Source organism: Apus apus, chromosome 1 (genome assembly GCF_020740795.1).
Source record: "Apus apus isolate bApuApu2 chromosome 1, bApuApu2.pri.cur, whole genome shotgun sequence".
Taxonomy (NCBI): domain Eukaryota; kingdom Metazoa; phylum Chordata; class Aves; order Apodiformes; family Apodidae; genus Apus; species Apus apus.
The window spans coordinates 19,922,117-19,935,665 of record NC_067282.1 but is presented as its reverse complement, the minus strand read 5'-3'; the positions used below and the strand labels follow the sequence as shown (position 1 = coordinate 19,935,665).

At 40.1% G+C, this 13,549-nt stretch overlaps 1 protein-coding gene across 1 annotated transcript in view; it reads left to right on the top strand.

The window, feature by feature from the left end:
* Positions 1-4,832, top strand: part of MIPEP (mitochondrial intermediate peptidase) — a 68,820-nt gene extending 63,988 nt beyond the window's left edge. The window contains exon 19 of the mRNA XM_051626321.1: positions 4,446-4,832. Coding sequence (XP_051482281.1) covers positions 4,446-4,540 — 95 coding nt within the window. The 3' untranslated portion in view covers positions 4,541-4,832. The remainder of the gene's footprint in view (positions 1-4,445) is intronic.
* Positions 4,833-13,549: the final 8,717 nt, after the last annotated feature.

The window sequence follows — 13,549 nt, the reverse complement described above, 5'->3', positions numbered from 1 at the left end:
TATTGTTTTCTTCTCAAATGCTGTCTATTGTCTTTCTTTTGTGTTTGGATATGACCCTAGCTTTTCATCTCTCTCCCACACAATTCCATAGATGTACTGATTAGGGAAGATAAAGGATCCGACCTGCCATCCAGTGGAGTTACTGACAAGCTTCCTGTTCGGACTAAACTTCAATTAGAAAATACAATATACTTTTTTTTGTTTGTTTATTTAGATTTGATTCTCTTGGCATTTGTTTCCTTTAAAAAAAAACAACAAAGAACAAACCCAAAACAACACAAAGGCTTTATGAAACCATTTTGAACATTTTCTGAAGGTACCCCTTAGTCCTTTAGTAATCTACAAAATACAGAAATAGTCACGAACATGGATAGCAGCAGCAATTAAAAAGTACGTGAACAATGCTTTGTCCAAGAACTTGCTTTTGTTTTCTTAGAGAGGAAATAAAGTTTGAGAAGATTCCTCTGTCATTGTGGGATGGCCACATGGCTCTTTCAGGCCCTCTGTCCTTTCCAGCACTAAGTTGCATTAGGGTTTCCAAATTCCTTTAAAGATCTTTAACCCAGGTGTCCCTTCCAGGTCCAGTTGTATGCTGGTTGCAGGCCTGAACAAGATTCAGGTGTGAACCATCCCTCCCCCTCTGCCTTGACACTCCCTGAGTGGAAAGAAAACCAGGTGCAGAGGCAGAAAGTGAATTGCAGTGTGAAAAAAATACTGGGTTGGATGATCTGGGAACTGAGAGCATGGAACATGTCCCGGAGTGTGCTTCTCCTGCAGTTTTGATGCAGTCATGTTGCCCTTTGGGTCTCTGAAGGAGTCCTCATGCAAAATAGATGTGAAGTTGTGTCCTTGTTTCATATTGGTGTATTGTATTGTGTACAGACATACCCAGCTGTGTGCATACCTAGTAATCAAACTAACTGAATCTGTAAATAAACACACATTTGCTCCAGTGCAGTTTGAAAATTAGTTTTTCCATGCCTCAAATTATGCTTCATAGAATAAATATGATTTGAAGAGGCTGTAAAGATCTTCAGATAATAATTGTATGTCTCTTTGAAAGTATAAGAAATATGCATAAATTCCAAAAGGTGATGTGAATGGCAACATATGTTAACTCAAACTACATGGACCCAAAATAATTAGTGTTCCAGAGAGGGCAGAGGCCAGATTTTGCCACAGGCTTTATTCTTCTCCCAAGTTCTAGTGATTGTAGGTTATAGCTAACCCTCTCTCAAAAGGGTGTGGTTAACCACAGTGCTGTAATGTGAAAGAAAACTTCAAAGCAGAGAAGATAAGCTATGCAGTGGCCTTAGGCTTGGGAGAGACTGAGCTGAAATAAGAGTTGGGCTGAATGTATAAAATACACTCCTAGATTTTAAAACTGCAACCATCAGACCATGTGGACACCTTACTAAATCATTTAGACTGAAGTGCTGAGTACTTAGAATATATCAAAGCTGATTCTGCTTCAATATATTTTAATGGAGTTTAAAGGGAGACATGACCATTCTTAGCACGTCTTTGTAGAGTAAGAGGTTAAAACACCGAAATACCATCAGTGTCTGTTTCTTTTGGAGTTGTCTACTCTAAAATCTGTATTTATTTATTTCATAAGGGCACGATCATTTTACTACAGTAAGAGTTCTGCAGCGATGACTTCTGTTACTCTTCATCTCTCCCTTGCAAAAGCTCATTCTGCTAGTGTCTGCTTTTTATGTCAGTGCTGGGAAAGTAGCAAAGCAGTAGACCACTTATGCAAGAAAACTGAAATATATTTGTGTTATCAAAAGTTGGAACTACTGGGTAGGATTTTGATTTCAGTACTGCCAGAACAATTTTGAATTTTCCTATGTGTTCTAAATGGATGCAATTTGTAACAAGCTTTGAGAGAGATTTGATAAGACTGTATTCAGCTGCACTGAAATACATCAAAGTGTGCTGTAGTTAATTGTGTTTCTTTTATTCATTTTCTAATATCCAGGCTTGGAATGTTTTTGTTATTATTTGCCATTTTTATATAAGAGGGTAAGTAAATCTACTTGAAGAAAATCCTAGTGTTAGTCTCTTCTCTCTTCCCCCAGTCATTATACTGTTAACTTGTCTTCTTTTGCAGCATGTTGATAACCATAGTTCTAAGAATTGTCCACAGTAGAATACATTTTAGTGTGTCAGAAGAATTGGCTTAACATGATCCAGGATGGCTTTTCTTTTTATGAAGTCAGTATTGGAAGAGAGCTTTTTATTTTTGGGCTGTAGGAATGGTGGTTATGTCTGTTATGACTGTCTTTATATAAAGTTTGTGCAGCTCTACAGTCATCCCTCCATTTGATATCTGATATAAAAGGGCAGCTTGGCTATAGAAAAATGTTTTGGTTCTTGGTTTGTTTTTGTTGTTTTTTTTTTCAATAGAGCCACATCTTAAAAAACAGAAGGAAGGAATAATTTCACCAACTTCAGATTTTTATACCTGACCTAGTTAGCCAGGTTTCCTTTCTGGGACACAGGGAAAAATAGGTCCTTCATAGGTACAACTCATCTCATCATAAAGTGGAAAAAGGTCTGGGGAGTGGCACCCATGAAGATCTTCCTACTTACTGTTAAGTCTCTAGAAACAGAACCAGTTAGTTTTGTTAGTAAATGTCTAAGGCAAAATGAAACAAAAAAAAGGCAAAGTGAGTTGAATCGTTGGGACTGGACTGATCCAACTGACTCTAAGACAAAGCTCCAGTAGCCATGCATGACAGTAGGTGTTCCAGTGGGCTGCCATCCCTGTCACCCTCTTAAGGCATTCTGCATTCTCTCCACTTCTGAGAACACTGCAGGGAAATAATATGAGTTTAAAATGGAGTGTTTCCAAGGCTGTTAGGAAGCAGATATGCAGATCCTCCAACCAGCCCAGTCAGGAACCTGAGAGAGGGAGTCTGCAAGAGGCCACAGCTCTCTGGCGAGGTTAGATTAGTAGTTGGTATCTGGACACATCTGTTTCTCAGCCCAGCCTATAGCAAGCCATTTTTCACTATGAACTAGAAGTAATTCCACAGCAATTTTACTAACATTAGAGTAGATGACAAGTTTACTAAGTATTTGGAAATAGTAATTCTGTTCTCTTTCATTTTGAAAATAGCTTGATGCAGGCTTCATTTAACAGCATTTCAGTCAGCCCATATATGGGATGAGATTTGTTACCTTTTAGTGCTCAGTATTAATCTACTGGGTCAAGGCAGTTCATGCTGACACTTGAAATAGGTGTTTAAATCAGATTGAAATGGGATTCTGTGAGGTCTTAGCAAGAAAATTCTTTTTGGTCGCTCAAACAAAATTACCCCAAGCTGGTCTGTTTCCTGGTGGGTTTTGAATCATTGTGTTATAGTAAAAGATTCCGGTCTTTTAGCAGCATGTAATTATAATTTCACTGAAAGCAAATATTGTTGAGGATGTGAAAGAATATAAAGTTATGTTCAGTAGGTACACTGATCAGAAAGAACAGAACAAGGTTATATTTACATTGGCAGTTGTCAGAAAGAACAGATCACTTCAAAGAAGTACGAAGATTAAATTTTACATTATTTGGCAGCTGTACTGTTTTTTGTGGTTTGTTGTTTTTTTTCTGGTACAAGTAATGCAGTAAATTTCCATATGTAATCTGGAAAATGTTTTAATAACAGTGAAAAGAGCAGCATTAAGGTAGTGCTAACTACAAAGAAACATCTGAAAATAATTTACAGGACATATTCTCATGCTTTCTAAAAACTGGGACTTGGTGGAGGAAGATATGAGATATTTAGCTGCTCTGTTTATAGAATTACCTGACAAGTACTTGAACATGAATCCTCATTAGGCTAATTTCCCTGTCCATCATTCTGTAGCCATTTGCTAAGTTAACAGATACACTAATTAAAATTCTTAATGAAAGTTAAGACCTGGTACTGTATAAAAGCCTAACTAAAACTGCAGTGCACTGAAAATGCTTTTGTTTGCAAAAAGTTTCAGGTGTATTTGTACTTTAAATACTAAATTAAATGTTTTCAAGTTGTGTAATACTTTGAGAAAAGATGTTTTTTCTGGCTCTGTCAGACCTGAAACTCAGCAGATAAGGATTTAGATACCCGCTCAATCACTGATTTATTCCACTCGTTAGGAAATTACTGAGTCTATGGTTACATTGCTTTAAAATGGATATAATTCTGTGCTTAAGCAAGATTGTAGTGATAAAAATCAGTTAACACTCTTGAAACCTGTCAATTTGGTGATAAAGTGTAAAGGATAGCTTGAAAAAATGAAATAATCCCTTTTCATTATGATTGCATGTATTTCGTGACAAACATAATAGCTGGTTCTGTCATATTGTGACATTAAAAGTTAGTTAGCAATAAGCATTATTATTGACAAAGTTTACAAGGTCCTAGTATTCTTGCTAAGAGTCTGTTCTCTTGGTTTTGTAGCCATGCTTCAGAAATCACCTTCAGTTGAAGATTTTGTGGATGCACTCGTTTCAGACTTAGACCAGGACTTCGAAACGTTTATCACAGACTCATAAAAATGTTCAACAGAAAATAATTCTTTCGTGGAAGATTGCATATGTCTTAATAATTGTGGGTAAAATGTCGTTGTGACTGCTTTTGCTTCTGAGTGAACGCTTGTACAACACTTCATGTTGGTGGAACAGTAATAAATGATTTCATTGGATCACCTGGTGGCATTTATGAAGATGATGGCTTTCTGTTGCAGCGGAGCTTAAGCATGGAATTTGAGAGAACAAATGCTCTATTATGTATTGTTAGAAAATTCTGTATTGTTGGAACAGCTGATTAAATGGGAATTGAACTCATCGTCAGGGTGAGTGGAGTGGTATGAGTGGTCATTCGATATGAATGTTGGATTCAGTATTAGGGCATCCCCATCCAGTGTCTCCAATGCAGAACTTCCACAGCGGAGGGGAAATTGGAAACGAACATCAAGTCGTTTTGAGATAGGAAACAAAAAGATGTGAGAAGAAAAACTGCTCATACAGGTATGTGATGGAAAATGTTAAGGAGGCAAATATATCTTGCAACATGAAAAAAAGAGACACAGGAGTAAAAGAGGTGTCCCAAAAATGTTTCCTAGTGGAGGGAAATATGAAAGGCAGCCATACTTTTGTAGCTGTGATGACCCAATGGGACACGTGTAGCCCTTTTTATGAGTAAAAATAGTATCTTTTGTTATCTGAAGCCATCGAGCAGATCTTCTTCAGAATAGCAAACTAAAGCTAACTACAAAAGATGGGCAGTTCACTGTATAAGGAGCATAAAATGGTTGGACGGAGGAATGGAATTTACACGGTGTCATAAAACTGGTCTTGCTATTAAATGAGTAGTTTTAAAAATATCCAACAGGTTAGAATTTTAGTTTCCAGGCTTATCTTTTGCAGATCTTCTGTTGAGCTTCAGTGTTCAGGGGTCAGCAGGTGTTTTCTGAGGCCTAATCTCCCATGAACTGGGTCATTTTGTCCTTTTATCTGTTATCTGGGTGTGTTCATTTTATTCTGTAGTGGTGCTTTAGTTTAAATATATTGGCAGCGTTACTGCATGGGGATGGCCTGAGTCTGGTCCCTGCACACTTGTTCACATGGAGGTTCCCTCTAATGGTGAGTGGACAAGTGTTGGGGAACTGTTTAAAGTATAGGAGGGCAGGTTTTGGATGTTCAAAAATAATTCAGAACAAAGATGTTTTTCCCGAAAACAGTTTAAGGTTGCACATTATAAGTAAAATACAGGCTGGGTGGAGAAGGGATTGAAAACAGTCCAGCGGAGAAGGGGTGATGGTGGATGAGAAGCTCAACATGATGCAGCAACGTGTGCTTGCAGCCCAGAAAGCCAGCCGTGTCCTGGGCTGCATCAAAAGAAGCATGGACAGCAGGGCCAGGGTGGTGATTCTCCCCCTTTACTCGGCTCTCTTGAGACCCCACCTGGAGTACCATGTCCAGTTCTAGAGCCCCCAACATAAGAAGGACATGGAGCTCCACGAGCAAGTCCAGAGGAGAGCCAAGAAGGTGATCAGAGTATTGGAGCACCTCTCCTGTGGAGACAGGCAGAGACAATTTGGGCTATCCAGCCTGGAGAAGAGAAGGCTCTGAGGAGACCTCATAGCAGCCTTCTGGTAACTGAAGGGGTCCTACAGGAAAGCTGGGGTGGGACTTTTTGTAAGGACATGTGTCAATAGGGTGAGGGGTAATGGATTAAGCCTGAAATATTGGAGATTTAGGTTAGACACTTCAAGAAAATTCTTCACTCTGAGGATGGTGAAACTCTGGAACAGGTTGCCCAGGGAAGTTGTGGAAGCCCCATCCCTTGAAGTATTCAAGGGCAGGTTGGATGGGGCTTTGAGCAACCTGATCTAGCAGGAGCTGTCCCTGCCCATGCAGGGGGGTTTGATCTAGATGATCTTTAAGGTCCCAAATAATTCTATGATTCTATGATTGTACTGTGCGTGATTAATAAAGGAAATGCTATAAATAGGGCTTTCTTCTTCTCCTGAAGTAAATGGCAAAAATGGTATTTGAATGCGTATTTTAAGAAAAGTGATTAATTTTTCTCTAGAAATGGCCTTGTCTTTTAGAGGTCCTCTGTAGGTTGTGACAAAAGGTATCATAGGTGTCCTGCTCAGCTGAAATGTAGGGAAAGAAGCAAGAGAGAAGGGGAACTAAGGCTGAGAGTTGAGGGTAAATAGCTGGGAGAGAAGCAAGAGAAGAATAAAGATAAAAAAGCTCAACTAGAAAAAGTGGATGTTTGGAAAAGGACAAATAAGAGTGAGAACTGATTGCATGATTGGCCCCTGATGTTTAGCAGTTTGTACTATCAGGTACTGTTTGATATTTTACCCTATTTTTTCACTTTGCCTAGTTTTGTATGGTAGGAGTTTGTTTTGTATGAATAGCACTGCCATTCTGTTAGAACTGGGTTTAGACATTTTTAGAAATGAAATGTTTTGATTAAACAATAGCAGGTATATTTTCAGACCTGCACCACAACAAGGCTTCTGACCAACTACATTCTCTATGTGCAGTTGGTCCCTATGAGGAAGGAATGCACAGTTTCACTTAACAAACTAGGTGGGTGTTTTGCTTTAAGTTAAGTGATTAAAAAACCACAAAAACTAAAGAAATTTAAATTTAGGTGTGAGTAAAAACACACTGAGAAGATGAGGAATACTCAAGAGGATCCAGTAGCTCATAAACATAAATTTAACAAGCCCTGGTAGAATATTTAATGGAAGTATGTTTTAAAGGGAATTAAAATGTATTGCTAAGGGAGTGTGTGTTGTTTGTTGTCTGGTTTTTGTACTGGAGCAAGCTACCACTAATGTTTATCTGGAGTTGGCACATGTTGAAACATTCATTGTGACAAAAAGAACTTAGCAAACGGAAATCCTAGTGCTGACATGACCTTGGGAGCGCTACGGTAAAGAAAATAAAGCATCATAATTGTTGGAATAAACAGAGCTTTTAAATTAAAGGATTGCCCCTAGATTTTAATTGGGAAGAAATTCAAGTGATGTTGGTTCTGGAGTGTAGATACTTTATCAAAATATACGTAGTAGTCATGCTGTTTTATGCCCATGGCTGCTACTACTTCCTTAATTCACTGTCTCACTTGATCTTTCTATAAACAATCATCTTCTCAAGTTTTTATCATAGTGGCGTCGAACATCATCTTCCTAGTACTGAAATCAGATATAGACTAAGAAAGGAAGAAAATCTTTTCTTTTGCCAGAGCACAGTGGACTTGAGCTTGTTGCAGATCTGTAGCTCCTGGGACATCTGAAAAAGTTTGGAGCTGGTAGAAAAATAAATATAACTTGGACCGACAGCTTCATTTTTTTTGGTGAAGAAACTCTGTTGACTCCACTAATTTTTGTTTTATGAAATAACCTTTGAGGATTGAACAGTAGACGTGATTAAGCCTCTTGAGAATATATTATATCACCACCATGATGCTTACTGCAGAAAGGGAAATATTATTCTAAGTGCTTTTTTTTCTCTTTTGTGGTAGTTTCTAAAAATGCTTCAAGCTGTTCAAATCTCTGATGCCTTTTCCTTTTTTTTTTTTTTTCTTTTTGAGAGACTTTTATTTTCCAGCAAATATGTGTACTTTCAGTAATGTGAGACCTCTCTTGTGACCAGCAGTGTAACTCTTCTTAAATGTTAAAACCACTGTAATCCTTTTCCAGCATTCCATATTTTCCCATTGGGGCTGCTGAACCAGCTATCCATAAGTTAGTTTTAGAATACTGTAACTCAGCTTCATGCTTTTAATCTGAAATTGTTCTATGTTTTGGATTTTAGCTGCTATAGAAAATAAGTAGTGAACATCAGAAGAAATTACACCCTTATGCAATCCTGAAATAATAACACATAATTGAGGCCCATCAGAAGAACACACGTGGATTACGTTTGATACTCTGAGGTGTCAGCTCTGCTTTTTTCCATGTTTGATGTGATTATTTTTCTGATTCACTTAAGATAGACCAAAATATTGCTTAATAATTGCTTTCTGGTGACATACATGCAGCTGGCGCTTGCATGCAGTTTTCTAAACACCTTAGCAACAAAGATAGCAGGAGCAGAGGATGGCAGTTAAGAAGGCAGGGAAGAGAGGGGAAATAGGGCAAGGAAGGATTGAATATATATTAGGAACCAAGCCTGAAAAAGGATTGATACAGAAGCTAAGTGACCTCTGAGTTACAAATTTGGGAAGGATTTTCTTTGCAAAGTAGTATGTTTAAAATTGAAATTACAGCACTGTCAGGACCAGAAAAGTTTTCTTGTTGAAAAGTTTTCTTGTTAAAAAGTTTTCTGCTTTGTCTTCAGTGTAAAACCCAATGGAAGAATTAATATAATCTGTTGATAAAAAACTTTCTAATTCTAAAGATGTTAAACAGCAGCTTGTGCAGTGGGTCAGGCTTAAGTGAGTGTTCAAAAAGATCAAAATAATGCAGCTTAGTGTCACAGATAATACAAAGGCAGAAATGAAGAGGATAGATCATTGCAACAGCAATATTGATGCCTCAGAAAATGTGTTGCAGTTTCCAAGAAGATTGAACTATCTTAGTCATGACATAGAAGCAGAAATTTAGAAGGTTGAACATTGAGCTGACAAGTGTTTAACAAGAGCTGGTAGCTGACCAATGAAATTAAACAAATTTGCCCCTAATTTCTAGGTTGTTTTTTGACAGGAGGGACAATTTACACTGGAACACACTTGAAGGACGGTGGTGAGGATGGCAGATCAGCAGCATTAGTGTTAATCATTACTGGACACTTTTCTCCAAAATATGCTCTAGTTCAGATTAATTCAGAGAAATCCTGTAGCCTTAGTTACACTGGGGGACAGCTGTCTTTTCTGGTCTCAGGAACTATGAATGAAGAGAGTCTCTTTGGTAAGTAGTTTTACCCCAAGGGTAGCAAGTCCACCCTCGCTAGGTGACTCTTCTGCTGATGGCTTCACGGCTGGGGAGGAGTTACTGAGTGGAGAGCTGGAAAAGCAGCGTGAGCCAAAGCACCTCCTCTGCTTCCCGTGGAGTGGGAGGCACTGTGCATCTGCTGCTTCACATTGCTTCTGGGCAAAGTACTGGAGATTTTCTGTTCCCAGAGCCAGGGATTTATTTACGTGGTGTTGGGCACGAGTTCAAGTGAGTGCTTCACCCTGGCAGAATTGCAGTAAAACAGAAGGGGAATGTTACATTAAAATTAGAAGACCTAAAGAACTTGAGAATAGAAAATGCACAATGGCAGGAGCAAGCACATGGATTTCCCTGGGAGAAGGACCGTGGGAGAAGAGCTAGTGTGCTCAGGGAGGAGAGGGAAGGAGATAAAAGATAAGGAAGTATAAATCAGCACCAGCAGGACTGCCTGTCGGCCCTTCTGATCTTCCCCAGGCTGAGATTTGTTTACCTTTTAAGTCTGCTGTGGCTGCTCTTCAGCAGATGGCTCTTCAAGCAGAGCGCCCTGGCGTGCTGGAGCTGCGTGGTTGTAGGAAGTCGCTACGGCTTGTTCCTGGGGGGAAGCATCCAAACAATCTGCTGGAGACAAAATACTTAAACCAGAAGCAAAGCGCCGGCAAAGATCTGACAGGATGACTGGCTGGTGCTCTGCTGGTGTTTAGATTTAAAAACATAGAGGAAAGGGGGTGGGATACCTCTTGCCAAGCAGTTCCTTATGAGCCTGGAGCCTCTAAGGAAACTTGTAGATGGCTAGAACTCACCATTCCAGCTGCCTTCACGCTTAATGAAAACAAATTAGTGCTTTCAAAATGGGATACATCTACCTGTCTGAGGGTGGGGTGAACCAGCTCTTGCACGTGCCTTTTGTTCCTCAGGTAACTGTAGAGAGAACACAGATAGCTGGAATAGAAGTGTTAGGAATCTCATTTTAAATTCAGAACTCCTCAAAACACCAAACTAACTCTTTTATTTGGCATTACCATTTTTCAGTAGTCAGAGGCCACTGTAATTCACTTTTTCTGCCTGTCATAAATGGCTGAGTGTATAGGTTAATGACAGCACACTGTTATACGGTAATAAAATAGTTGCAGAAGATGCTTTTAATTAATCTTCAGAACATCTTGGCTTTTAGGAAGTGGCTTTTGGCAGTTGTATCCCCAACTCCTTACAGCCCTCCTTACTTCCCTTCAAAAAGTTGAGTTTTACTTTACTACCCCCCTGCTTTTCCCTCTGCTCTTACTGCTGCGATGGGGCATGACCCAAATGGGGTAGCAGGAAGTGTGGCAGAGGAAGGGGTCTCTGCCTATGCAGGTGGGTTGGAACTAGATGATTTTTTAGGTCCCTTCCAACCCAAATTCCAACCCATTTGGGATGTGACCCTGACCTGGTGGTTGTTAGCATGTCTGAGGACAGTCAGAATGGCACCATGGGAGGCTCTTCCCACCCTGCCATCTGCTGTTGCTGGTACATGCCTGTGCTTAAAGTGTATCTCAGGCTTGAACAGCTGCCTTCCCCACACCATGGGAGGTGTGGTGGGAGAGCTGGGCCTTGGGGAAATGCCCTGAATGGGACTCACTGAGGAGGTGAAGCATGGCCAAGCATTGCCAGTCAGGATGGATGAGCCCCTTCAGGTTGCCCACCATGGAACGGCAGCTGTCTGTACACTGCAGGCAGCTGCACCTCACAACTAACAGTCATTTATCAAGTGGGTGTTTGAATGCTGGCTTGTTGCTGAAGCCCAGTCAGAAGCCTGTGCTTTGGCTGATGTTTACAGCATCCCTTAACTGAAGGGTAGAGCAAGCTCATCAAGATCCTCTAGAATACTCACAATGGGTTAGCAGAGCAGTTGTTAAAAATAAAGTCTGTTTATTAGCAGTAGCCTTCAAAAGTAGTAACAAGGGCTCAATCACAGCCTGCCTTTGGTTTTCAAAATATACATGAAAGAAAAAATGTTTATAAAGTCAGAAGGGACTGCTGGTGTCACATAGTGCACAGTCCTACCAACCCCACTTTTCCTCCATCTTGAACATGGAATCTGGTTAACTGACTTTGCAGCCAAATCCTCATTGGATAAATTTCCACAGTTCAAATGAAGTTATTAAAGAGTTGGGTTATTTATACCTGTTGAGGGTTTTTCCCCAAGGTCATTTGACAGCCATCCCAGCTTCTGGTGGATGTGCCACAGCATCTGCCCTCGGCAGCCATGAGCTGTGTGGGGGCAGCTCACCCACAGCCTGGGAGGAAATTAGCATCTTCAGCTTTGAACAGCTGGTAATGCTGGAGTCCAGGAGAGATCACGTTTCTTCACATGGATTTTAGAAATTAAAAAGGCAGAAAAATTGCCTTGAATGTCTTGGCTCACAGTGCTTCTCCTGACAGAGATGTGCTCAGTTGTCTACAATTTAGTTCCCAGAAATGTACAGTAGTAACAAAATAATTTTATAAGAGAGCCCTGGGGGGATAACAGTGATACAGCAATTTTATAGCATACTAAAACTTCTATAAAACCAATTACGTGTGTTATGAAAATGATTCATACTGGCCATAGTAAATCCCATTCCTTACAAGCAGAGTTGGAATTACGGTTCACTGTCTCTTAATTTCTGCACAAATAGCAGGCACTGTTACAATGGGGTTGAAAAGGGAATTCCCTAACTATTGGAGATGGGATTACATGCTGCGAGGAAGAGGCAATACTGACAGGGTCTGTAACCCAACTCAGCTGTCAGAGGCCAGGTAAGTTTTGATTCTGACCAGATAAGTTCTGACCAGGTAAGATCAGACGCCATTCCTCACCATCCTGGCAGATTATTTTCCTGGAAATTTAATGGGTTGTCTTGCCCTGGTGCCAGCCCAACGAATACATCCTTCATGCATTGAGAAGTGCCATGTGTCTGTAGCTACTGCTTTTGCTGGAACTGTGTAACATGGAAGGCCTTCTACAAAACAGTGAGGACTTGCTGGCGGTGTTTCCCCTGAACAGGGATTTAGATAACTTGTTCTACTTAATCATATTAGTTATCTTTGATTCAATCTGGTGTTTAAGCCAAATTCCCAAGACCAAGTGGTTTTAGTAGTGTGTTCAGTTTGTAATCTGTTTTCCAACAAAAGCTGCTTTTATTTTTTTTCTTTCTTTGGTTTCTGACAGTCCCAAATGTGTGTGAAAAACTGATGTAGACTGGCTGGGTACAGGGAAATAGCTATTTTGACATTCAGTTTCTTACTGTGGCTGTGACCTATTCCATTTTTCACACCTTTTGCTGGGTCTGTCAGAAGTATCTGTTCAGCTGGTCTGAAGCCTGTGCCTCACTGGCTTTACTCTGATTTTTTTTCTTCTTCTTCTTCCCTGCTTCATGGGTTTTTTTCTCATCCTGTCTTTCATCTCCAGCTTTAGCAGTTTCGTTTGGCCAAAACAGCATTTCACAAATTAAAATCGTCAGTAAAAGTGAAATTCTTTGTAAATCATTCTTTGTGTATTGGGAGCCTTTATGCCAACAGAAAGCATTTCAAGCCTCAGTCCCTGCACCCTAGGTAACAGATCACTTCAGCACAACCTCTTCAGAAGTGCAAGGCTTGTGTAAATAAACTGAACCCTTGAGCTTTTATCTTAATTTTTAATTATCCATCTAGGTTTTTAGGCTGGAGTGATGAGACTCTGCACCTTGTACTGATGTTGGCAGTGATGTCTGAGGTCACATCATCCTCTGCCAGAGGCCCCTTTGGTGCTCCAGCTCTGGGTAGAAGGTCTGTCAGTGCTCTCAGTCAACCAAGGGACACACCTGTGTATGTTTTATTAGCCCTGGTCCTCTGAAGAAGTGTTTAAGGGGCAAAACTTGTGTGATGCTTCTGCAGTTTCTCAAGGGGCTTTGTTAAAAGTGTGAGCTGCTCAGATAGCTTATTTGTTTAGATCTAAAACAACAGTTGCAGTATGTATGTGGAAATGGAGACATACCAAGCTGGAGCTGGTGGTTTGGCTGATGTCCCAGAATTGTAATGTTGGGGCAAATGATGGGGGGGTGAAAAGTTTTGGTTTTCTGTGTATTGGAGAAAAGTCCTCGTTACATCA